The sequence below is a fragment of the Schistocerca nitens genome, chromosome 4, assembly GCF_023898315.1.
Source record: "Schistocerca nitens isolate TAMUIC-IGC-003100 chromosome 4, iqSchNite1.1, whole genome shotgun sequence".
In the NCBI taxonomy this organism is placed as follows: Eukaryota; Metazoa; Arthropoda; class Insecta; order Orthoptera; family Acrididae; genus Schistocerca; species Schistocerca nitens.
In genome coordinates this window covers 173,040,466-173,066,227 of record NC_064617.1, presented here as the reverse complement: position 1 = coordinate 173,066,227, position 25,762 = coordinate 173,040,466, and the positions used below count along the sequence as shown (strand labels likewise).

General features: G+C 41.1%; 1 protein-coding gene across 1 annotated transcript in view; it reads left to right on the top strand.

Annotated features, from left to right (window-relative positions):
• The window catches only part of LOC126251659 (uroporphyrinogen-III synthase-like), a 38,268-nt gene extending 13,275 nt beyond the window's left edge, over window positions 1-24,993 (top strand). Inside the window, exon 4 of the mRNA XM_049952230.1 lies at window positions 24,680-24,993. Coding sequence (XP_049808187.1) covers window positions 24,680-24,799 — 120 coding nt within the window. The 3' untranslated portion in view covers window positions 24,800-24,993. The remainder of the gene's footprint in view (window positions 1-24,679) is intronic.
• Window positions 24,994-25,762: the final 769 nt, after the last annotated feature.

Genomic DNA, 25,762 nt, shown 5'->3' with positions numbered 1-25,762 from the left:
GAGCGACAATAACAACTCAGGACTAAAAGACATCATAGTCGCCATTGACTGCATAAAATAAGGCCAAAATTGCTATAGTAACAATAAATATTTTATACAGTCAACGGCAACTATGATGTCTTTTAAGAAATATTATATTACTGTGAATCCCAACCATGAGAAGTTAATCAAACTCAGAACTACATGCACTGGGGGTCAGGCAACTCCAATTGTCTCTCTGAGCAGTGCAGGGGCATGTGAACATGATTACATACTGTTTACAGTGATGATTAGAGGTAGGCTAAACTGTGAAATGGAACTACCAATGTGCGAATGTGAAAGGAATTTTTTGTGCCCATGAAATGGTACTTTTCACGGGGTGTGATATGTTAAGTTTCTTGTGCGCATGGGTGCGATTAGTACCCACGTAACAGGTGACTTAAGTTGTTTGCACAATATACAGGGTGTACATAAAGTCCAGAAACACTTTCAATTATTTATTGCACAAGGACTAAACATTCTACAGATGTCATACATATTGCATTTTGAAGAGAAACTCTGAAAGTTTTTTTTACAAACATTCGATATGCAAACCATGTGTGACCCGGCAGACATCAATATGGTAATCAAATTTTTGCCATACCTGTCCCAGCATGGCATTGTCGATTGTGGCAGTCGCTTCCCATATTCTCTCCCAGAGCTCTGCTAAATCGCGTAGTAGAGGCAGATCTTTAATGTGTCCCCACAGAAAAAAGTCACACAGAGTGAGATCTGGTGATCGGGAAGACCATTTCATGAAGCAGCTGTCTTCTTCTGTAGCACGGCCAATCCATCGATCCGGCAGCTCCGTGTTCAGGTACCCACGAACTTCACGATGAAAATGGAGAGGAGCCCCATCCTGCTGAAACAAGAATGGAGAATCCGATTGCATTTGAGGCATCAGCCATCCTGCGACATGTCCAAGTAGGAGTAACCAGTGACAGTGCTTTCGGTGAAGAAGAATGGCCCGTGCAGGTTTTGACGTGACAAGGCACAAAAAACATTTACCTTTGGGGAATCACGCTCAAATTCAATGCATTCGTGTGGATGCTTTGTACCCCAGATTCAACAGTTATCCCTGTGCACTTTCCCGTTAGTGTGAAAAGTGACTTCGTCGTTAAAAATTAGGTGATCAACGATGCCATCCCCATCCTCATTCAATTGTTGCAACTGAGAACAAAACTCAAAATGCTTGTCTTTGTCTCGTCACTGAGCTTCTGCACTAGCTGCAATTCAAAAGGTTTCATAGACAGCTTCTGTCTCAGGTCTTTCCTCGCTGTCATTAGAGCCATTTTGAGTTCATGGGATGCACGACGCACCATTTGGACTCCTTATGAATGTCTCTCGCACACACTTCACATTCACTTCACTCACTCTGGGACGTCCATTTCTCTTTACCGGGCACAAGCAACCCGTCCTCACAAATTTGTTGTGCCAGTGGTAAATGGACTTCCTTGTTGGTGGCTTCTTACCGTACTTGGTTCTAAATATCCGTTGAAAGCTGAAGCACACTAGTTTTTGCCGAACTCCAACACACAGAAAGCTCGCTCCATACATGAACTCTCCATGTTTGCGACTAGCCCTGGCTATCAGCAAATTACCAAACTATGCTGTGGCAGTATAAATGGGGGAAAAAAAATCTTTCAGGGTGTCTCTTCAAAATGACATATGTACGATACCTGTGCAATAAATAATTGAAGCCGGCCAGAGTGGCCGTGCGGTTCTAGGCGCTACAGTCTGGCACCGAGCGACCGCTATGGTCGCAGGTTGGAATCCTGCCTCGGGCATGGATGTGTGTGATGTCCTTCGGTTAGTTAGGTTTACTTAGTTCTAAGTTCTAGGCGACTGTTGACCTCAGACATTAAGTCGCATAGTGCTCAGAGCCATTTTTTTAAATAATTGAAAGTGTTCCCGGACTTTATGTACATGCTGTATTTATATCCCACACAAATAAATAGCTGAATAAGTGATTTAGAGCTCAATTCAAGTGATTTTTAATCAACAGGCATCATCACAGCTTTTTGTTACAATCAAATGCATACCATTGCCAAAGTTTGGCAATGTTCCTGTCTTCTCCTGTTCCTGTCTTCTCCATGTACTCCCAAGGGAACTCCCCAATTAACTTTGTAATCCAAACAATACTCCAACTTAATTACTTGTGTGTTTATTATATTTGGGACACCTTAATCTGCAGCAGTACATTAATCAGTTTTAATTGATGAAAAGACTTAGTCTATACATTACATAATTAAATGAACGTATATACTGCTTGCTTTAACTTTAACAATATTACGAAAAAGATGACTGTTACACATTGAGCTTTCAGCCAAACCTTTCGTCAGGAAAAAAAAAAAAAAAAAAAAAAAAAAACACACACACACACACACACACACACACACACACCTACAAGCAGGCCTCCCCGCACGCACACATGACCGCTATCTACAGCCACTGAGGCCAGAATGCAACACTCTTGAAAGCTGTTGAGTTGGAAGAATGAATATGTGGTTCATTGGATAGAAAAATTACATACTTATTTCACTTGAAAAAGAAGAATGAATCATTCATCAGTATGCAAAACTGCAACAGACTTTGTTGATTATTTTCATTTGATTGCTCCCACGAACTAGTTTAACTCAAAAGAAATAAGCGAATAATAATCCAACCAATACATAAAACTACAACTGGCTGAATCACTGGTTTTCATTCAGATGTTTCCATCACTACCCCTTGGACAAGCAGCAGCAACATTTTGTCTTGATGGCCTCCAATAAGCTCATTGTGTGATGTCGATAGCTTGTGACGGTTTGCCTCTTACTAGCATAATCTTTTGGCACTCGACATCACCTTGTACTTTTATGATTGGGTCTTTTTCCTTTTTTGATGGTGATGAATCCATGTTTCCACTACATGCTTTGCTGCTTTTTTTGGGCTCATTGTTGTTTTGATTAGGTGGCTAAAGAAGTCATCTGGATTTGTCTGAAACAGCTGTAACATTTCCACTATCCGTCAGGTTAGCCAAGAGCGCTAATGGGCTGCTTCCTGGATTCGGGTAGACGCACCAGCCCCGGATCAAATCCGCCCGGCGGATTGACGAGGCTGGTGTACCAGCCAGTCTGGATGTGGTTTTTAGGTGGTTTTCCACATCCCCCTAGGTGAATAGCGGGCTGGTCCCCCTGTCCCACCTCAGTTACATAACACTCAGACATTTGAAACACTATTTCGTGATTTACACTAGACGCAGACAGCTGGGGTACACTGATTCCATCCCACGGGGTACAGGATGTATGCAGGAAGGGCATCCGGCCACCCCTTCAAATTAACCATGCTGACCCTGCGGAAACTGTGGGACAAGGCACTAGCTAAAGAAGAAGGAGAAGAAGAATAAGAAGAAGCTGTAACATTTCCACTGCTGCCTCGGTGCAGTAGTCATTTAGAACGGCTGTGAGCAGCTGTGGAACACAGCACTTGGCACCGTTTGTCATATTCAAAATGTCACACAAGATATTGAAAACTAATCCATAACTGATATTCACTTTTTCCACTGCTAAGTTGACTGTGATACACCTATCTTTGAGCGTGGCCTCCACTTTTCTTACAGTTCCCAGTTCTTTGCATAGGGATGGTTTGTCGCTTCATTCTTCGTCATTGGTCTTGTTTGACCACACTGGTAGCGCCTGCACCTGCCTAACAACTGTGTCATGTAACTATTTACTGTTGCTACACACTTCCATCAATTCAGCATGGGTTGTTACAGTTTTGTTCCCCTTCAAATGGAGAAAACAAATTACCGCACGATACTCCACATTATCAATGGACTGCATCATTTAGTTTTGGCTTCTCTAGTGGCGTGGGTAGTGTTGTTGCACAGGGATTTGAACATGTACCAGGACTGCATACGTGTACCTGCAAACAGTCAAAAAATTAACTATGTAACTTTATTTTTGCGAAGTGATAATCGGACTTTAATGATTACCCATGTACTACCACCATGCCTTCCTTGTGCATAAGAGCAGAATTTATCTTTACATCAGTCATTGATCATTTCATGCATTGCCCTCTGCCAGTTAAGTGCACTTCATTAAGTATTTCTCTGTGTATAACCCTGTGCTTTGTTTTACATCTGTTGTGAAGTTGTTACTGTTTACTCAGGTCCTCTCATCATGAACTGCTGTACTAGGTACATATTTATTGTGTACTTTGTTAGCTATTCCTTTAAACTGGAGTCACAGTTTCTCACATGTTCCTGTCAATAAGTAAATGTTTGAATTTCCTCTTTGAGGTGACATACTTCTGCATCATTATCTAGGTTAATGAACATGTAATTATTTCTTCTTGGTTTAGTTGTCCTTTGTACTGTGGTAATTACTGTTGCTACAACTGCCTCATCATCACTGATGCCAGTTTGAGGACAAATCCAAAGATGTCAAGTCTGTTTGTTGCTATTAAAAATAATATATCTCATTCATGAGTAGGTTTATAAATTATCTGTTCGTAAAAATTTTTGGAGAAGCCATTTAGTCTATTTCGCAGCCTGCTTTGTCTCACCCAACGCTTATGAAACTGTAAATATGCCAACTATCAATTAATTGTTGGATGATTAAAGTCTCCTCATGATGACAGTATGATTAGGCAACATACAGTGATCAGCCAGAACATTATGGCCACTGACCTACTATCGATATAAACCCATCTGGTCGATTGCAGTGTCACCTGGCGAGAAATGACTTCTAGTAAGACAAGTGCATGGTGCATGTAGTATCTGTGAGTGTGCTGTCCATGTGTAGAATGGGGAAAGCACGTGATCTATCTGAGTTTGATGGAGATCAGATTGTGATGGCCCGGAGGCTTGGTACGGACATTTTGAAAGCTGCATGATTTGTCAGGTGTTCAGGGAGTGCTGTGGTGAGTGTCTTCAACAAGAGGTGAAACCATGTCCACACGTCCCCCACGGGAGGCTCACCACTCTTTGCTGAGTTCGTGTTTGGCGACCGGGGGGTCCCAACCTTTGTAGCATCTTTTCCCTTACATGCTGCAAATCTATCCTCTTGCTATTCTTTTTCCCCTCCCTTGGGGAACATGTGTGGGATATTTATGGAAATGTGTTCAGCATTTTCAGTAGCCTGACATCAGAATAGTACCTCCACTGTTTTTGAGTTCTTTTTTTCTTTCTTTGTTCCCCTTCTCCCATCCTTCCTCCACTCCAACGTTAGAGATTTTTATTCTTCCTCCCTGTGCACTCCTGAAGACTGGCCCACACATCTGACATGTAACAGGCGACTGGGTAACGCATAATTCCCAGCCCCAGGTTGTCAGGTAGGATTCGCATGTATCCCCTGGCACAGGTGAGGCCCAGGGAAGGGTGATTGTCTGAGCTGTTACCTTCTCAAACTGCCAATTGATCCCTCTGTCAGGTGTTCAGGTGGCATAACCATGTGAGCAATCACCTATGCCAAATGAGCCCGCCCCTGAGAGGGGGAGAGGGGCGGAGGAGGGGGGGCCTCCAGTTGGAACGAGTGTGCCATCGGATATGCTGGCAGTCGTGGAGAATTTTCTCGCAATGAGCCAAACATCATATTCTCAGTCTACGTCTACTAAATGTAAATGGACTGAGGCTAACAATTCAAAGACTCTCCCAGCTGCACCTCGCTTCCACATGGTTTACATACTGAAGACAGTCAGTCCTTTGGTATGGTTAATCCATTTATTATTCAGAAAGGTGTTGGTGCAATTGCTGGCCCTGTGAAATCCTGCTCTTGCTTACAAAATGGCACTTTGTGGGTTTTGGAGACTACATGTGATTCTCAAGCACAACAACTGCTTGCAGCTTCACTCCACCAAGGCTATCCTGTTCATATCGAGCCCCATTGAATACCAAATCCTTCGTGTGGTGTTATTTACACTAGGCTGCCCTGTGAAATCCTGCTCTTGCTTACAAAATGGCACTTTGTGGGTTTTGGAGACTACATGTGATTCTCAAGCACAACAACTGCTTGCAGCTTCACTCCACCAAGGCTATCCTGTTCATATCGAGCCCCATTGAATACCAAATCCTTCGTGTGGTGTTATTTACACTAGGCTGCCTGATGGTCTGACCAAGGGAAAAATTCAGACTTACCTTTCTGATCCGGGTGTCATTACAATCCGTCGGATGATGAAAAAGGTAGATGCATCCGTAGCATCCACTCACACTCTTTTTCTCACATTTGATAGAGTAGTGCTTCCATCAAAGTTCAAAGCAGGCTAAGAAGTTATCAAAGACCGAGTGTACATTCTGAACCCAATTTACTGCTACCAGTGTCATAGTCACAACCACACTCAAATGTCCTGTCGACACCTGGCCAAATTTGCAACCTGTAATAGGGATGCTCATATGCACTGTATCAATTGCAGTGGCAACAATGCAACCTCCTCACAATCTTGATGAGCGGGCTGCCCAGGAGATCCAGGTAAAGGAAAAAGTGCCTTACCATGTTGCTGCAAGTTGTTGGCTATTTGGAAACTGTGTTTTACCATCTGGCACTTAACAGTATTGTTCTTGCTACATCTCACTTGACGAAGGACGTGGCCATGCAGACACGTGACCTCAAATTCAGCACCTCGGTTGTAAAATTGCCCAATGTCACAGTAGCATCCCCATCTCCTTCTCCTCCAGCTGTGCAACAAGCCACCAAATTTTCGCCTCACATGGCGAACTCACCTGCTACACAAGAAGCAGGCCAGAAAGGACAGTAGGAATGCTCCCGCAAAAACTTTTTACGTCCCTCCAGCCAACAAAATTCAGAATCATCTAACAACCACAAAGGCTCCAAGAAATCAAACAAAGGCAAATGGTCTTCTCCTTCATTGACATGGAGATTCTCTTCAATGGTGTCGCCATGTGATACCTTCCTTGTCGTTGGTGCACATCAGCAATTGTTTTTCTGCCCTGCACTCTGCAGACCGACCAAGGGAAAATGCCAATGCCTCTGTAGATCTCATGGAGCAGGATCCTCCAGCCCCTGCGCCCTGTAGCAGAGACGTGCTCTCCACATTTTTAACTATCATCCTATGATGGCAAACTGTATTTGTTATAAACAGTTGTGTGCACAGTGTCGCTGCATTCTTCATGCTAGCACAACTCAAGCTGGATTTCATTTACTAGTTCTTTTAATAGTTCCTGTCCCTCCTGTGTCATGTGGGCCAACTTCCGACAGCTCTCTGGGACCAAGGTCTGTTCCCCAATTTCCAGCCCGACCATAGCAGATGATGTCATAGTGGACCCTACTGCTACTTCCAACACCTTGGGCTGCTATTTTGTGGGTATTTCGAGCTTCGCCCACTATCACTGTGCTTTCCTCCATCGGAAACAAGTGGAGAAGGCTCGGGCGATACCCTTCTCTTCCAAGAATTGTGACTGTTACAATGCCGCATTTACTAGGGGGAAGCTAGATCATACTCTCACTTCATCCTGATCCTTCGCTCCAGGGCCAGACGATGTTCACACTGATTCCTTGCAGAACCTTTCTCTTGCAGGCAAGACTTTCTCCTTCATACATACAATCACATCTGGGCAGAGAGCCCGTTTCCCAGATGCTGGCGTGAAACCACTAAGCCCAGTAAGGACGAACACCTTCCTTCTAGCTACCGCCCCATTTTCTGACAAGCTGTGTTTGCAATGTGATGGAACATATGATTTATGACCAGCTGGTATGGTGGCTGGAATCTTGCAATTTACTAACCACTGCACAGTGACGGTTTCAAGTGTGCCATTCTGCAGTTGACCATCTTCTGTGGAAATATCAGACTGTGGCCATGTTTTTTTATTTGGAGAAAGCCTACTATGACACCTGCTTGAGGACTGGTATCCTCTGTGCTCTCTCACCCGCCCCGTTTCCTTCAGAAATTTTTAAAAGACAGTGTTTTCAAGTTACATGTTGGTTCTGCCCTGTCGGACACCTTTATCCAGGAAAACTGTGTGCCTCAGGATCCAGTTCGGAGAGTCGCCCTCATTGCTATCGCTGTTAATCCTATTATGGCTTGTCTCTTGCCAACACCTCAGGCTCTCTTTCGGTTAATGATTTTGCCATATGTTGCAGTTCTCCATGGACTTGCCTTCTTGAGCGGCGTCTGGAGTGTTGTCTTGATTGTCTTTACTTGTGGAGCATCGACAGTGGCTTTCGTTTTTCCACTGAGAAAACCGTTTGTATGAATTTCTGGAAGCACTTTGGGTTTCTTCCACCATCTTTACATCTTGAGCCTGTTGCTCTTCTGTTTGCTGAAACTACCAAATTACTGGGGCTTATGCTCGGTAGAGAACTTTCTTGGTCCTCCCACATATCTTACCTGGCCGCCCACTATACCTGGGCCTCAATGTCCTACGTGTCCATGGCTGTACTCCCTGGGGAGCGGATCAGACCATCATCCTCTATTTGTACCGATCCCTTGTCTGTTTGAAACTACTACTAAGCCCTACTGGGTGTTTCATTTATGCATCTGTACGTCCATCCATCTTACACCGTCTCTATACAATCCACCATCATGGCATCCATTTGGCCACTGGCGCCTTTTACACCAGCCCAGTTGGGAGTCTATATACAGAAGCTGCTGAACTACCTCTGTCATACCAATGTAACGTTCTCCTCAGTGGATACACTGTCAGCCATGCCTGGCCACCCATCTTACGCCTCCTTCTTCAATGAATTCCTTGACCGCTAGTATGGTGTGCAACCCTCTTTTCTGTTACCTCCTGGAGTTCACTTTTGGCTATTGCTTTGGCAGCTTAACTTCACACTACCCCCACTTCCCCAATGGATGTGAACGCTTCACTACATTGGCTTCATGTGGTGGCCTGTGTTCACCTTGGACTTCATTCACTTCCTAAGGACACTACTCCAGTTTCTTGACCTTCGCAAGAAACTGAACATGGTGTCACATGTGCCTTCATCATTCGTACTGACAATTTTTGGTGTCGGCTTCCAGAACACTGCCCAGTATTTACAGCAGAGCTCTTCGTGCTGCATCAGGCCACACAGTGCATCCAGCGACACAGGCTTTTCAATTACGTCATTTGCTCCTACTCTCTCAGTGCCCTTCAGAGCCTGTGCGTGCTGTACACTGTCCGTCCCTTAGTGGAACAGGTTCAGGAAAGCCTTCACATGCTCACTCTTGATGGAGCCATTGTGACGTTTATGTGGGTTCCTGGTCACATCAGACCTCTGAGTCTGTTGCCAAGACTGCAGTCCTAATACTTAAGCCTGCTGGTTCTTCCATTCTCTTCAATGATCTCTGTGTTGCCATCTGTCAGCAGGTGGTGCTACTTTGGCAACACCACTGGTCTTCCCTTCATGGGAACAAGCTCTGGGAAATTAAACCTCACCCAGCGGCATGGCTGGTCTCCCCTCACCGCAAGGAGATCATTTTACCTAGGTTGCGTATCGGGCACTGTCATTTTAGCCATCACCATTTGTTAAGTGATGAGCCCCCACCACTTTGTGCTCATTGGCATCAACCTTTGACAGTGTGCCATTGCTGGTGGAATGCCCTTTTTTTACCACTTACGTACTAATTTATCTTTGCCATCTGAGTTATCGGCCGTTTTACCAATCGACATACGGGTGTCTACCACATTTTACTATGTATCTGTCATAACAATAAGATGAAGGACATTTAATCTTTAGTTCAGGACCTCCATTATCTCCGTGGATTATTTTGTGGACCTTTCTCCAAAAGAAAGTCCCTGTTTTTATCTGTCTTTCCTTCTGTTGATTGGGCGTAATGTGTAGTTGCTTTTAACTTCTTTTTCGTCTTTGTGTTCTCCGGTTCTGACATGGGCGCCTAATTGTTTTTGTGCCCTCAAACAAAACAAAACAAAACATCCAGACGTCGTGAGGTTGGGCGGCCACCCCTCATTACAGATATCAGATGTCATCGGCTGGGCAGATTGGAAAACAGGGCAGGCAGCAAAGTGTGGTGGAACTAACATCAGACTTTAATGCTGGGTGAATGCAAGTGTCTGAATGCACCATGCACTAAAGACTCCTAACGATGGGTTTGCACAGTTGACAACCTGTGCATGTGCCAGTATTAACACCACGACATGGCAACTTTGAGTGAAATGGGCATGTGAGCATCGCACTAGAAGTTGGCCCAGTAGCAGAGCATTGCATGATCTGATGAATCCCGATACCTTCTTCTATACTGCGGGACGGAGACAAGTTGGCAGCAGCTCCATTATGCTCTGGGGAAAATTCAAATGGCCATATATGAGTCCAGTGTAGCTCGTGTGAGGCACCATGATGGCCGATGAGTATCATACCCCGGTCGCAGACCATGTACACCCCATCACGAGGATCATGTTTCTCGATGGCAGTGTCATTTTTCAACAAGATAATGTGCCATGTCGCAAGGCCAGCAGTGTGATGGAGTGGTTTGAAGAACACAGTGACGTTTTCCAATTGATATTCTGCCACCCCCCCCCCCCCTCCACACCCACCCACCCAACTCGCCAAATCTGAATCTGATCAAATACATCTGGGATGTGATTGAATGGGATGTGATTGAATGTCTCGTCAGAGCTCATCGTCCCCCTCACTGGAATTTATGGGAATTAGGTGACTTGTGTGTGCAGATGTGGCGCCAACTCCATCCAATGATCTACCAAGGCCTCATTGCTTCCCTGCCATGATGTGTTGCCACAGTTACAGGGTGACAAGTATTGCAGTACATGAAAAAAAAATGTAAATTAGTTACAAACTAAGGCAAGCGCAGACTTTATTTCCCATGTAAACATCACTACAGATATTTTGATTTATGTTATGATATGTTCGATAAGCCTGCCATCATTGGCGATGATGTGGCGCAGACAAATAGCAAAATTGTGCATCATCCGTTGAAGTATCGGAACATCGATGCTGTCGATGACCTCCTGAATGGCTGTTTCCAGCTCAGCAACAGTTTTGGGTTTATTGCTATACACCTTATTGTTAATATAGCCCCACAAAAAGGAGTCACATTTGTTCATATCATGAGAATATGGTGGCCAATCGAGGCCCATGCCAGTGGACTTGGGTACCCCAGAGCCAGAATGTGGTCCCAAAGTGCTCCTCTCGGACATCAAACACTATCCTGCTTCAATGGGGTCGAGCTCCGTCTTGCATGAACCACATTTTGTTGAAATGAGGGTCACTTTGGGTAATGGGGATGAAATCATCTTCCAAACCCTTGATGTACCATTTGGTTGTCACTGTGTCATCAAGGAATATCATATTTATTATTCTGTGACTGTACATTACACCCGACACAGTCACTCGTTGAGGGTGAAGAGACTTCTCGATGGCGAAAAGCAGATTCTCAGTCCCTCAGATGCACCAGTTTTGCTTTTTGATGAACCCATCCAAATGAAAGTGGGCTTCATTGGTAAACCAAACCATATGCACATACTAATTCCCGTCATGCCCCGTGGCCGTGCAGTTTGAAAGTCCTAATGCAAACCGTTCAGAAGCTGCGACGATTTTATTTCATATAGTTCAATAATTGTCATCCTGTATCTGTGTATCAGGTGGTCATACCGGATATTAGGTAGGTGGCCATAATGTTGTGGCTCATCAGTGTATGAATTAGTGAGTTGCACTATAAAAGTTTATTCCCACCCCATATACTGATTCTTGACCAAGCAGTCTCACATCCAGCTCCATTTCTATCTTGTTGGATTTGAGTTTGTTTACTGTGATGAACAAAACTCTTCCATTTCCTGTTAGCTTATTCCTTTGGTGTAATTTAAATTTAGCCTAAAAATCTTACTGCTGTCCAGGTTTTGGCCAGCATTCTGTGCATAGTATTTTATGAACTTCTGGCAGTTTCCGGTGATTAAGGGTGGCAGTGAGGTACTGATGTGCAAGACTCACACTCCCCCTTGGCTATCAAACTTACTTGGAGTTGCTTCGCTGATCTTCTTTTCAGGATATCTGGCTGCGATGTCCTGCACAGCTCCTTCTCCGATGATAAGATGCTACTTTGGATCAATTTTTTATGCTTTTAAAATAACTGCTTACACTCAAGAATACTTTGAACTCAACCTCATTGTATTTTCATCACACATAACAGTTTTCATACAACTGAAACATTTTTTGTAAGCTCGACACCTTCCGGTCTGTCAGAAACTATCACATTCATTTTTCCATTAGTACATTCTACAAATCTCTCCAAGTTTAACAAGACAACTCTCTGGACCTTACAAAGGTAAGAGAATGAATGACTAACAAGGGAACCTCCCCATCGCACCCCCCCTCAGATTTAGATATAAGTTGGCACAGTGGATAGGCCTTGAAAAAACTGAACACAGATCAATCGAGAAAACTGGAAGATGTTGTGTGGAACTGTGAAAAAATAAGCAAAATATACACACTGAGTAGTCCATGCGCAAGATAGGCAACATCAAGGTTATTTAAGCTCAGGAGCGCCGTGGTCCCATGGTTAGCGTGAGCAGCTGCGGAACGAGAGGTCCTTGGTTTAGTTTTCCCTCCAGTGAAAAGTTTCATTTCTCTATTTTCGCAAAGTTATGATCTGTCCGTTCGTTCATTGACGTCTCTGTTCACTGTAATAAGTTTAGTATCTGTGTTTTGCGACTGCACCGGTAAACCGTGCGATTAGTAGACAAAAGGACGTGCCTCTCCAATGGGAACCAAAAACATTTGATCGCAAGGTCATAGGTCAACCGATTCCTCCACAGGAAAACGCGTCTGATATATTCTATACGACACTGGTGACGGCATGTGCGTCACATGACAGGAATATGTTGTCGACCCACCTAACTTGTACACTTGGCGAATGGGTAAAAAGATTCTTCTACCTTACCCAATTTTGGTTTTCTTGTGGATGTGATAATCACTCCCAAAAAGTGATGAAAACATAAGAGTTTGTCACATAAACTGAAAATAAAGAAATTAAACTTTTCACTGGAAGGTAGACTTGAACCAAGGACCTCTTGTTCCGCAGCTGCTCACGCTAACCACGGGACCACGGCACTCCTGAGCTCATATTAGCCTTGATGTTGCCTATCTTACCCATGGACTACTCAGTTTGCATATTTTGCTTATTTTTTCGTAGTTCCACACAACTTCTTCCTGTTTTTTCGATTGATCTGTGTTCAGCTTTTCAAGGCCTATCCACTGTGCCAACTTATAACTAAAGCTGAGGGGGGTGCGACAGGGAGGTTCCCTTGTAAGTAATTGTCTCTTATCTTCTTTCAACAACATTCAAATGTTCACACAATAATGTTTGATGTCGCACGGAGTAAGGCGCATTTATTCCTTGAGCTGGACGTGTAACGTCTTAGGCGGGCTCGGCGACTATCTGCCCATGCCGATCGTCCATCCGATACACGTCCGTCCTGCACACATGTAATTGTGGTGCAGTAGATACAGTTCTACTTTACCACACTCATTTCTAAAATAACGCATGTTTGAGATGGTGGAAATACGAGTGCCTCAAGAATTTACCCCGAAATTCTCGAGGCACTACATATCCCAACCCCTTAGCTCGAACACACGATATTTTATACATGTTCATTATGTACATCAATATTGTATTCATATAATATTACTTTACATTTCCATCAATTTATATGACTTTTTTTTAAGCCATCGGGTTCTTTATATATAGTTATATTTGCTTTTCCATGTTAATACCATTATAATCATGGAACGTTTGATCAATGTAAACTTTGTAAGGACAAGAACTTTCTGTTCCATTTCCAATCATAAACTCCAAGTGTGCATTACCCAAGCGTATGCAGTTATTTGCCCTTACTTCGTGTACTACTTTTTCTAAGTATGGACTCATTCAATACCTTTTACAATCTGGAGGAACTCTGGGTAAATAAAGGTGTTCTTTTCAACACATGTAACTTCACACAAACATAACAATGTGAGTGGAAAAAAGAATTCAAATTTACCAGAATAATGAAACTTCCTGGCAGATTAAAACTGTGTGCCGGACCGAGACTCGAACTCGGGACCTTTACCAGAATAATCTCTACAAAATGTGTGACTTTTGTGACGATATTGCCCTTTTCCTTTGGCACAGTACCTATACCTCACATACGGTTTGATACTATGAAAGCACTTCCTCCTTGCATTTTGGTAGGTACGCCCCTTTAAACAAATTCCTAATATACTATGGTACAGGTCAATCCCCTTCTTGGTGCTCGTGCCCGCACAGTACAGGTCAGCCTTTCTGGGTGTGCCTACCTGCCCTTTTCCATCTATGCTGGGTGCGTCCTCCTTCTCCTTCCTGAGTGGGCTGCATAGTTCATTGCCCTAGCATACATCTTTATGTACCCTAGAATTCGAATACCTCTTAGAGAAATTAACATCCTACTTCACTCCTTACCACTCGCTTCTCAATACTTTCTTTAACACTTTAGAGTCCTCCACCATTACTCTTCCACTTGGAAATGTTATTTAACACACACACACACACACACAAACTCCTACTTAAACTCTGCTTGTCCCATTATCCTACAATTTGTCAGATCAGTAGTTAGAATGACATCAATTCTGTCCATTTAAGTGTACAGTGTAGCATAATGAACCACAATATGTTCCTCCTCCTCTCATGTACACATACTAGTGTAATACAGTCATCATAACCATAAATTCTCTTAGCTCTTACATATATAAGTATACCCATGTACATACCTTTACGTGATGTGGAACCATGACCTCACATAACCAGGTGCACATACTTATCACTATGTACACACTATTCACCCTCCAACACGACGGTTCCCTCATTATCTTAAACTGTACTATTCCTGTTTGTGTCTTTGTGTTTCATTGTGTGTATGCGTATGGGTAATCGTGTAGCCTGATTCACACTCCTACTTATACTCTGCTTGTCCCATTATCCTACAATTCGTCAGAACAGTCGTTAGACTGACACCAATTCTGTCCACTTAGGTATACAATGTAGCATAACGAACCACAATATGTTCCTCCTCCTCTCGTGTACACATACTAGTGTAATACAGTCATCATAACCTTAAATACTCTTAGCTCTTACATATATAAATATATCCCTGTACATACCTTTAGGTGATGTGGAACCATGACCTCACATAACCAGGTGCACATACCTATCACTATGTGCACACTATTCTCCCTCCAACACATGACGGTTCCCTCATTATCTTAAACTGTACTCTTCCTGTTTGTGTCTTTGTGTGTATGCATATGGGTAGTCGTGTAGCCTGATTCTTCGACCAGCTTATGCAAAATAAGTTGAAAGTTGTAGAAAACGACAGAAATTGAGAAAGATTTCAGTGATAGAAGTGGGTGCATATGGACAGAGGGATAGATAGAGTGGTACTCAAAAGAGAAGTAAGAAAGGGAAAAGTAGGAATGGTTGCTAAGATTGAAGAAGAGAAAGAAGTTAGCCCGAAAGACAGGAAACTCTTCCCACCCCCCTTCCCCAGGATCCCCACTTCGCCGGTACTTGAGTGAGACATCTCATATGTCATCAAAATCATAATGTCCCTAAAAAATTCAAAATCTGCAGGGTGGGATGAGGTCCCCACTGAAATAATAAAAATAGTCCATCACAGTATTGCATATCCACTCTCTTTCATAATCGACCAATCTTTTGATGAGGGATGTTTCCCAGATCGATTAAAATATGCCCATACATAAAAAAGGCAAACAAGATGAATTGGGCAACTATAGGCCAATCTCACTGTTACAAATTTTCTCAAAAATATTTGAAAGAGCTGCATGTGATCAGATCGAAAATCACAATTCATCTAACAGCATTATCTTAGGCAATCAATATGGTTTCAGAAAAGGCCGCAGCAGCACAGTCCATGCAATAAATGAATTAGTCACAAAAGTCAGCAGATGTCTTGATGATAGAATGTGTGTGTCAGGCTTCTTTTGTTACCTGTCTAAAGCCTTCGACACAGTAAATCATGACCTGCTTCTCCAAAAATTGGCATGCTATGGTTTTCAAGGCAAATCTCTTAGCTGGATGTCATCATACTTGGCAAACAGAAAACAAAGAGTACTTTTTAACATCAACGGCAAGAAATTTCTCTCTGGCTGGAAAAACACTCAATTAGGTGTTCCACGAGGTTCAATATTAGGGCCACTGCTTTTTCTGTATTATATTAATGATATGCCATGTCAGGTCCAGTCTGATACTATCCTCTATGCAGATGACTCAACAGCTGTAGTCTGTTGTAAAAATGAGGTAGACCTAATTCATCATATTGAACAAACACTTGGGGAAGTGGAGGCATGGGTCTAAAACAGTAACTTGACATTAAATTTTACAAAAACAGAAATTGTTCATTTTACCACAAAACGATCTGCACAGTCTATAAGTGAAATAAGGTATATGAATAAAAAATTAGAGACTGCAGACTGTGTCAAATTCCTTGGCGTGTTAGTCAATAAAAACCTGTTATGGAGTCACCATGTGGACAACATACTGGGTCGACTGAATAGCTTTGTATATATTATGAATATCTTGTATAGTATTACTGATTTAGCTGTAAGAAAAACTGTATATAATGCATATTTTGTTTCAGTCATTAGGTATAGTATAGTTTTCTGGGGGTCTGAAAAAACAAATTTACTTAGAGTTTTTAGACTACAAAAAAGAATCATCCGAGCAATGGTGGGAGCAAAACCAAAGCAACATTGCAAACCTTTATTTGTAAAACTAGATCTAATGAGCATTCCAAGCATATACATCTATGAAACTCTCACTTTCACGAAAAGAAACCCACAACTTTTTGAGGGCAACTTCTTCTTGCATCAATATGATACTAGATATAGAACGAGCTACATGTTACCTACCCACCGTTTAAAATCATGTGAAAAAACCCATACTATATGGGCATGAAATTTGTAAATAAAATATGGAAAGATATGGATGACCCAAATGTAAAAGGTGCCAAAAGAGACCTGGAAAAATATCTGAAAGATAAATGTTACTATAGTGTAGAAGATTTCATGAATGGCAACAATGCATTATAATTGTAATTAAAATACCTCTTTGAAGATGTTACACCAATATATTATTAGTTTATTGTCTATTTTTAGTATTATTATATATAGTGTAAAACTGACAAGTCACCTGTCTCAATCTTTGATTGTATAAGGCATGTTATGTGATAATAAAAATTGAATTGAATTGAATAGCTCACTTATTACTACCTCCACACAAAGCAGTATGACCTTGATATCAACCGTGCTTGTCCACGGCATCTAGATGATTATGCCCAAGTACTAAACTATATGACAGTGTAAGAGGAATAAAATAGAATACAGGATAGTATAAGACTTGAAGATAATTCGATGTAGGAAAACGAATATGGAAGTAACACCAAACCCAACTCGGGATCCGATGGTCATCACTCCGCCCGTTAACACAGAATGTTAATGTCCCTGGGGAATGATGTGACTCCACCCGGATCCCATGGATCTGCTCTTAACATCACTTGAGCAAGTGCAGACCAGCACTTCTTATTACATTTTGTGTGAAAGTCTCCCCTCAACAAAAAAATGACCACTTTACTAGTGAACACTACATTCTGTGTAGCAACCCCCTTCTCTGTCTTATTCTGGATAAGTTTAAATTCCGTCCACAAATCGTCTATGCCTTTTTTAGTATCATCAAGTTCTGAAGCTAAACGTGGTGGAATGTTGTCTGTGTTTACCCTTTCGGCAACTTTCGGTTGATTAATTCCTCTACCTGTTCCTCCAGACTGCTTATATTTATGGTGTCTTTCATTAAAATTTCTCTCTACTGCATCTACATGAGTGTTGACCCCTGCAATTTGTGATTGGACAATAGGGATCAGTTTGTCTTGTCTTTCAATGGTATCTTTAAGGTATATAATATCTGTTTCACTGCGTCGAATGTAACATTACACACACTTTGAAATGACCCTAACTTCTCATTAAACTCAGGCTCTATATTGGTACACTTGTCCTCAATATCAAATTCTAATTTCTGGGTCAACTTCTGAAATTGATGATCCTGCTTTTGGTTAAAGTCTGTAAACATTTGATTCATTTGTACAGGTAAAGAATTACTTAATTCATTCTTTAAATGTACTCGTAAATTTTCCACTTTATCATTTAACATCTCAAATTTAGAATTTAAAGCTTCACCCTGTGCTTCTAACTTTTCACTTAAAGTAGTACTTATTTCATTTCTCAAAGACTCAATTTGAGCAGTTAAAGTTACACTCGGTGCTTCTAACTTTTCACTTAAAGTAGTACTTATTTCATTTCTCAAAGACTCAATTTGAGCAGTTAAAGTTACACTCTGTGCTTCTAGTTCTTCATTTAAAGTAGTATTCACAGAGTCCAACTTCAGACTTCATCCCTTAATTAAATTTGCTACTTCAGTCCAGTCTGGCGTGACCTTAGTCAATGTCATCGCCATGTCTGGTTCTACAGTTTCTGTAGGTTGTTGTTCCTCCTCCACAGTCCTACTTTTCTTTGATCTTGTGATCATTTAAAAAAACTCACCTCTGTAAATAATGACCACCCTAGTTTACATTCAGATAGTTATTATCTTGAGCTCACCTGGCATAGGATTGTAGGCTGCATCGGTGAGGTGTAGAAACTGCACCAGTGAACCACAGGGGTGCCGGCACCGTCAAATGTTGGTCGCGGCATCGGTGTCTTCGTCGGCAGGCGCGAAGTCAGCAACTCGAACAGCAACCAGCAACAATGGCTGGTTACTGCGTCGGCGTCGCCTGGTTACTGCATGTGTGAGGATTGCTTCCTCCCCACAACCAAATCTTCTTCATCGAATCTTGCAGACCAATTTTTTCGTCTCATTATTATATGTTGCTATGGCAACTCTCAACTTTTTCTCATCTCAATCTTCTTCAAAAAAAAAAAAAAAGTCCTCCTTTTCATGTCCTGCTCACTTTTCTGGTGATTAAGGATGGCAGTGTGATACTGGTGTGCAAGATTCACACTCCCCCTTGGCTATAGAACTTACTTGGAGTTGCTTCGCCGATCTTCTTTTCAGGATAGCCGGGTGCAATGGCCTGCACAATTTCTTCTCCGAGGATAAGATGCTACTTTGGATCAATTTTTTGTGTTTTTAAAATAACTCCATACACTCAAGAATACTTTGAACTCAATCTCACTGTATTTTCATCACACATAACAGTTTTCATACAACTGAAACATTTTTTGTAAGCTCAACACCTTCTTCCGGTCTGTCAGAAACTATCACATTCATTTTTGCATAAATATATTCTACAAATCTCTCCAAGTTAAACATTACAACTCTCCGGACCTTACCAAAGAAAGAGAATGAATGAATGAATGAATTACCAATTGTCTCTTTCTCTTCTTTCAACAACATTCAAATGTTCACACAATAATGTTTGATGTCGTACGGAGTAGGGCGCATTAATTCCTTGAACTGGACATGTAACTTCTGAGGTGGGCTCGGCGACTACCTGCCCATGCCGATCATCCACCCGATACACATCCGTTCTGCACACACGTAATTGTGGTGCAGTAGACACAGTTCTACTTTACCACACTCATTTCTAAAATAACGCATGTTCGAGACGGTGGAAATACGAGGATCTCTACAATTTACCCCGAAATTCTCCGAAGCATTACAAACTCCAGTGCCTTTTAGAATTGCTTCAAACTCTGGGACTTTGTTGCAAATGCTTCAACAGTTTATCACTAGGATTTTACTTGACTCATCTGTGGGGGAGCATTTCTTTGGTTCTTATACTTAGTGTCTCCTGCAGCTGTCGTTATCAAAATGTGTGGTCACCTCTTCTAGAGGAAATAAGCTGGTAAATTAAGGTCAGGCATGCAGCACAAATAGAGGACAGAATGTGGAGCATCATCATAAAGAGATGAGAAGGGGAGAATACAATACCATATGTGAGACTACATTTGGAAATAAGTAAAAGTGTTGTTTGTAAACTGTTATACCCATAACTTATATTACAGTATCTTGTCTGCTGTCATTTAGTTTTTCCTTCATGCCTATTCTGCATCCTGTCTCTGAACTATCCGCTTCTTGCACTTTGCTGGCCTGCAGTTTTACTACACTGTCTCCCTTAATGTCACATTCCTTTCTGCCTTCTGTTCTAACATTGCCTGATTTTTTATAAGTTATTTGACTGCCACTCCAGTTAGTATGATGTCAGTAATGCCAATAATATCCTACTGTCTGTGAGTGTGCTGTTTGTACGGTATTAACCATAATAAAAATTCTGAGAAAAGGAATTACTATATTCAAGGCAAACATGTTGATTAAAGCTTTACTTTGTTCGAGACATACTTATGTTGTGTAAAGCTTTTCAGTTATCCTGCAATTTTATATAAGACCTTTATCTCCTAGAGCTCTCAAGTAGTACAACTTGTTTTCATGGCTCACTTCCATTGTTGTTATTTACCAAACAGATAGAAGTTATGGAATAGATTTTGTAACTTTTGCAGGACTCTGAGAAGATGCAGCAACTGGGCATGGCATTTGTTCAAGAAGTGGCTGGGAGATACTTGGAATTCTTTGTAGAGTTAATGTTGATAATCTTGCTGTTTATCACAGACCAAAATCTGTCCACTCCTTAAGGAGTGATTTCCTCCCTCACCCAATTCTCATGAGTGATGTTTTGTACACACATCTTGCCCACAGTTGTTCATTTGTATTCACTTCAAAGAAGTATTGTGACCAGGGCATTATTTCCTAATCATCTGTAATGATCATTAAACATGTTTCAAACATTTGCTGCATCTGCATATCTGCATTACCTCATTGGGACTTCTATCATATTGCCAGGGTTTGGCCGATATATGTGTTACTTATAAATTATACATCTGTCCTGTAGTAGTCTTTGAACACTTGATGAGATGAAATCTTCTTAAATTTAATTCAGTGCCATTGTTTGCTAAATCAGTGTTCTGACAATGTAGAGTTACAGCTGGACTTCATTACACATTGACTATACATCAGACAAGAGAATAGCACGCATCTTAGTTAAACTGACATTCTGTTCAGACTATGACATTTCACTAGTTAAGCAAAATGCTGTTACAAACAGAATCTCCCTGTGTGTGTGTGTGTGTGTGTGTGTGTGTGTGTGTGTGTGTGTGTGTGTATGTGTAGGAGAGAGGGGGAGAGAGAGTGCTACACTTGCGATGACGTCAAGTGTGGCGCTACCATTTTCGTCACCACACGAAAGTCCCTAAGGAATACCTCATGCAAATAAATAGAACAACCACAATAGAATGTGCTGTGTAATAAACCTTCATACATAATAAAGATGTTCTAACTCTCAAAATGACATTTCTACTCAACTTTATTGAAGTGCTCAGCTATTTACACATTTTCATTTATATATCAGGCTAGTACAGGATTTTTCTATTAATCAAATGGTTTCCTTATTTGAAATCCTTACCAATAAAATAGTATCCTTGTACATGAGTTGTGGGAATGGATAACAACTGGTGTAAGTTGTTAAAATCTACTGATCTTCGGAAGTAAATACTTTAGCATAGTTAGTACCACGAGATAGCATGCATGTGCAAAATAACAAAACCATGTATAGAGTTCTATACATGATCACTATGTATAGTGCCATGTCAACAGTCTGTGGCCAGGGGCAAAACTCACCCGAGAGTGGCTGATACAGTGACTCATCTTACAAGTCTTACACCCCTAAGGTCCAGTAAGCACGCCAAGTGGTGTGGCACAGTGGTTATTACACTGGGCTCGTACAGACAATAGTTCAAATCTCCATCTGTCAGGCTATCCAGATTTAGGTTTTCCATGATTTCCATAATTCAGTTAAGCCAACTGTTGAAATGGTTCCTTTAAATGGGCACGGCTTATTTTCCTCCCCATCCTTCCATAACTAGAACATGTGCTCTATCTTCAATGACCTTAATGAAATGGAAATGTGCTGTCTTCTGTGCAGTGGCTCAAGAAAGATAATTTGGTTGGCCATCTGATCTGATGTTCCATGAAATTGGCAACCATAAGGTTGTTAAAGCATCATTGATCATTTGTTAAATAAATAGTTAAAAAATGTTAGAGATTTCTGCTTACTACGTACAACAGTAAAATGGTTATGAAGTGCCAAAGTGATCAACAGCAAAATTCAGCATTGAAAAAGAGAATGTAAAATGTACTAAATACATTTTTGCTGTAGAAGGTAATGTTGGATTGCAAACACCCACCATATTTCAATACCTGTATTAGAAAGTATCTTTGGAAGCAGAGAGAGTTGCATGACAAGTTGAAAGAAAGATGAATCCTTGCTGACAAGCTGAACAAAGTCGAAACAGACGTAATGACAGCTACTTGATAAGCATTCACTGAATGGAGGAGGAGGATCTCATTTTCCGAGTTGTCAAAGAACTCAAAAACATTGTTTTTCTGCATTCCATCTGTCACTGGATCAAAGTCATCTGCTAGCTGATCATTACAACACAGAAATGGAATATGATGAAATACAGACTTATATATAAAATTCTGCTTCCAAAACTGCTTCACTGACAACACAACACAGTTCCTTGTTTCGATCGTCAGAGGGATGTCAAAATTTAGGACATGGAATTGATTGAGTTTAGAACTGAAAAACTGTAGATATTTTATGGGCAAAAAGCCACTAGACCTGATGCTCAGCCATAAGATTCTATGTTGAATATGCAGAAGAGCTAGCTTTTCTCTTAGTGGCAGTGTGTTGTAAATTTGTGGAACAAACAAAGTACATTGTTGGAGACAGGCTCAGATCATTCGAAGTCTTTAAGAAAGGTTGCAGGATAGACATACAGAACTTCAGACCCATCTTCATTATACCAGTTTACTACAGGAAGATATGATGGCTTCTTTTCTTTCCCCAAGATCAGGCATTCTCTCTATAGGAATCTATTTGAGGTCTACAGATGCTGATTGTGTGTGGAGGCAAGGTTGATGCTGTGTTTTACATCTTTCAGAAACTGTTATGTATAATTTTGCATCATCACATAGCTATTGTACAAGCAGGAAGACTCTCAGATGATTAGTGTTTGCTGCAAAGACAATTAACCGCCAAAGTAAATAAATTCAATCTAATCCACATAAACAGACAAAAAGACCCAATATTGTTTAACTGCATGATTGGCAATCAGTATTTTAGAGTCAGTCAAGTATCTGTCCAGACTAATTTAAAATAGAATCACTCCACTGATCAAACTGGGTTTATCTGTCAAGTTGTAAGGAAGGGTAATTCACCCACAAAGAAGGCTTCTTACAAAGTTCTAAGTTGATCAATTCATAGGTATTGTTTTTCAGTGTAGGAACCTTATCAGGTTGGACTAACAGATAACAGTGTTTCAGGAGACACGCGTGAATAGTCATGAGTTTATTTACCCAGAATGAAAGCATAACAGAGATATCAGTGGGAGATGCTGCAAGGTGATATACATTGCAGAGAGAATTACTCCCAAGATTTCAAGACCACATTTTAATATGTGCCAAGAAACATACGAAATCCTCCAGAATACATAATGTGTAATGATGAAAAAGAGAAAATCCGAGAAATTTATGCGTATGAAGTGGGATACTGTCAATCCTTCCTGCATACCATCCACAGCTGGAATAGGAAGAGGGGGGAAAAGATTCTTGTACACTATATGGTGGCTTATAAGAGTACAGGAATACATGTAGGTCTAAAAATGCCTCATTATCATGTCCAGTATTTGTATATCGTCTGGATTCTATTCTGAAGTAATGTTAATCATTATGGCTTGTTAGTTACTTCCTAAAATTCGTACTTGAGATCACCAGTTTTATTCATAAAGCGCCTTTGGTATGTCACTGCACTGTCCAAAATAGTTCATAATATCTCCAGTGCAGCATTCATTATCTATAGAAGAGAGTGGAGCATCGAATACTGCTTGTTCACACAGTGGAGTGTCCTGTCTGTCCCGTACCCACTGTTATACGGTCTTACCTGACAAGTGGGGTTCAAATCCCTACCAGTCTATCCACATATATGTTTTTCATGGTTTCCCTAAATGGCTCAACTGCTGCTTCCATTTGCAGACCATAACAGACGATCATGTCTGCCATTTCCTGTGTGGAATAATTGACTTCTCCGACGCGGGTAAGCACAGAGATAACATCACAATGTAAAAGCATTTCACAAACTTACTGAAATGCAAACTAGTTCTGTTGGAACTGGTGTATATGCCACATTTACCCAAAACTGTGAATATGGTTACAGTAACAACACTAACAGATGTTCATTAAATGCAGTATCCATGGACATCAACAGAGGAATTCATCCTCATTTGTTTACTGCATTTTATAGGTGATTTGTAATAGTAAAGAATTTGCAGTTGAAGACATAGGTTTCACATTAGTCAAGATGGACACTTGCTTACAGCTCTCAAGATATGCATTTTAGGGCCCACATTTTGTCTTGTTTTGGTCCAACATGCCACCTTTCAAAATATGCGATACATTTTTTTAAGCACCCTGTATACTGTTGAAGGCATGTGTATATTTGAAACATACGCTTCACTGATATTGTCCCATGAGTTTTCCCTTGTCAGTGAGTACTGTACTTACTCTGTGTCATGCAGCAGATAGAAAATCAGTTGGAATATTAATTAAAATAAATGTATTAATTTCTTTTTAGATTGTGGCAATTGGGCCCACTACAGAGGCCTCTCTGAAGACTGCAGGTTTAACTGTGTGGACAACGGCAGAAAAACCAACACCTCAGCACCTAACCAAAGCAATCATAGAACATTTATAACTTGTTGCTCTAATGTGATATTATTATTAGTCAATTTTTTTATCATTTTACCGCTCATCCAATTTCAGTATGTTGCTGATGTTAATATATTATTGCAGAAATTCTTGTTAATTATTTTTGTCTTCAGTTCGTGGGAGAAAGCATTCTTATGTCATTTTTTAAATGAGTATACAATAAAGAACTTGAGAACTGTTTTAACACCTTGTTACTTGTTGCCAACTGCATTTGTGGTATTTTTCAATAGAAATTTGTGAAGTACTTTCAACATAACGGTGAATATTTATGCATGAACTTTTGTGTGTGAAGATCCTATAATAAACATTTGAAGAAATTTTTTAAGGGAATGACTGCTGAAAAATCCTCGTGTGTGTGTGTGTGTGTGTGTGTGTGTGTGTGTGTGTGTGTGTGTGTGTGTGTGTGTGTGTGGGCGCTTAAGTATAGTGCAGGTTGAGAACGAAAGGGGGGAGGGCTAAAGGTAACAATTCATTTATAGATGCATGAGGGATGGTGCTTAAGCACCCATAGAAGATCAGAAAGTTGCATAGGTTTTGAGGTGGTTGCACATAGTAGACTATAAGATAAAGTATGGGGCAAGATGTACAAGGAGGAGTTAGAGAAGTATCTGGGTAACATCTTACCAAATTAAGAGGGAGGGGTATAGATCATGGTAGAGGAGAATACAATATTGGAACAGAAGAAGTATGCGATTGTAAATGATAGCAGAAAAGGATGAGGGCTAGAAAATGGGAAGGGATTTGCCAATCACCTAGATTTAGTAAGTTTTGACCAGGGGTGGAGGGATGGGAGAATGTTTCTTCGCAGCATAGAGAAGGTTATGGCGCAGGAAGAGAATTCAAATGGTACAGGTGTTGAAGCAGTTGTTAGTGTCATTAGTGTTACAGACTGCAGCCTGTTCCACAACTGGGTAGTCGAGTTTTTGAATTGTGGTAGTCAGTCATACAG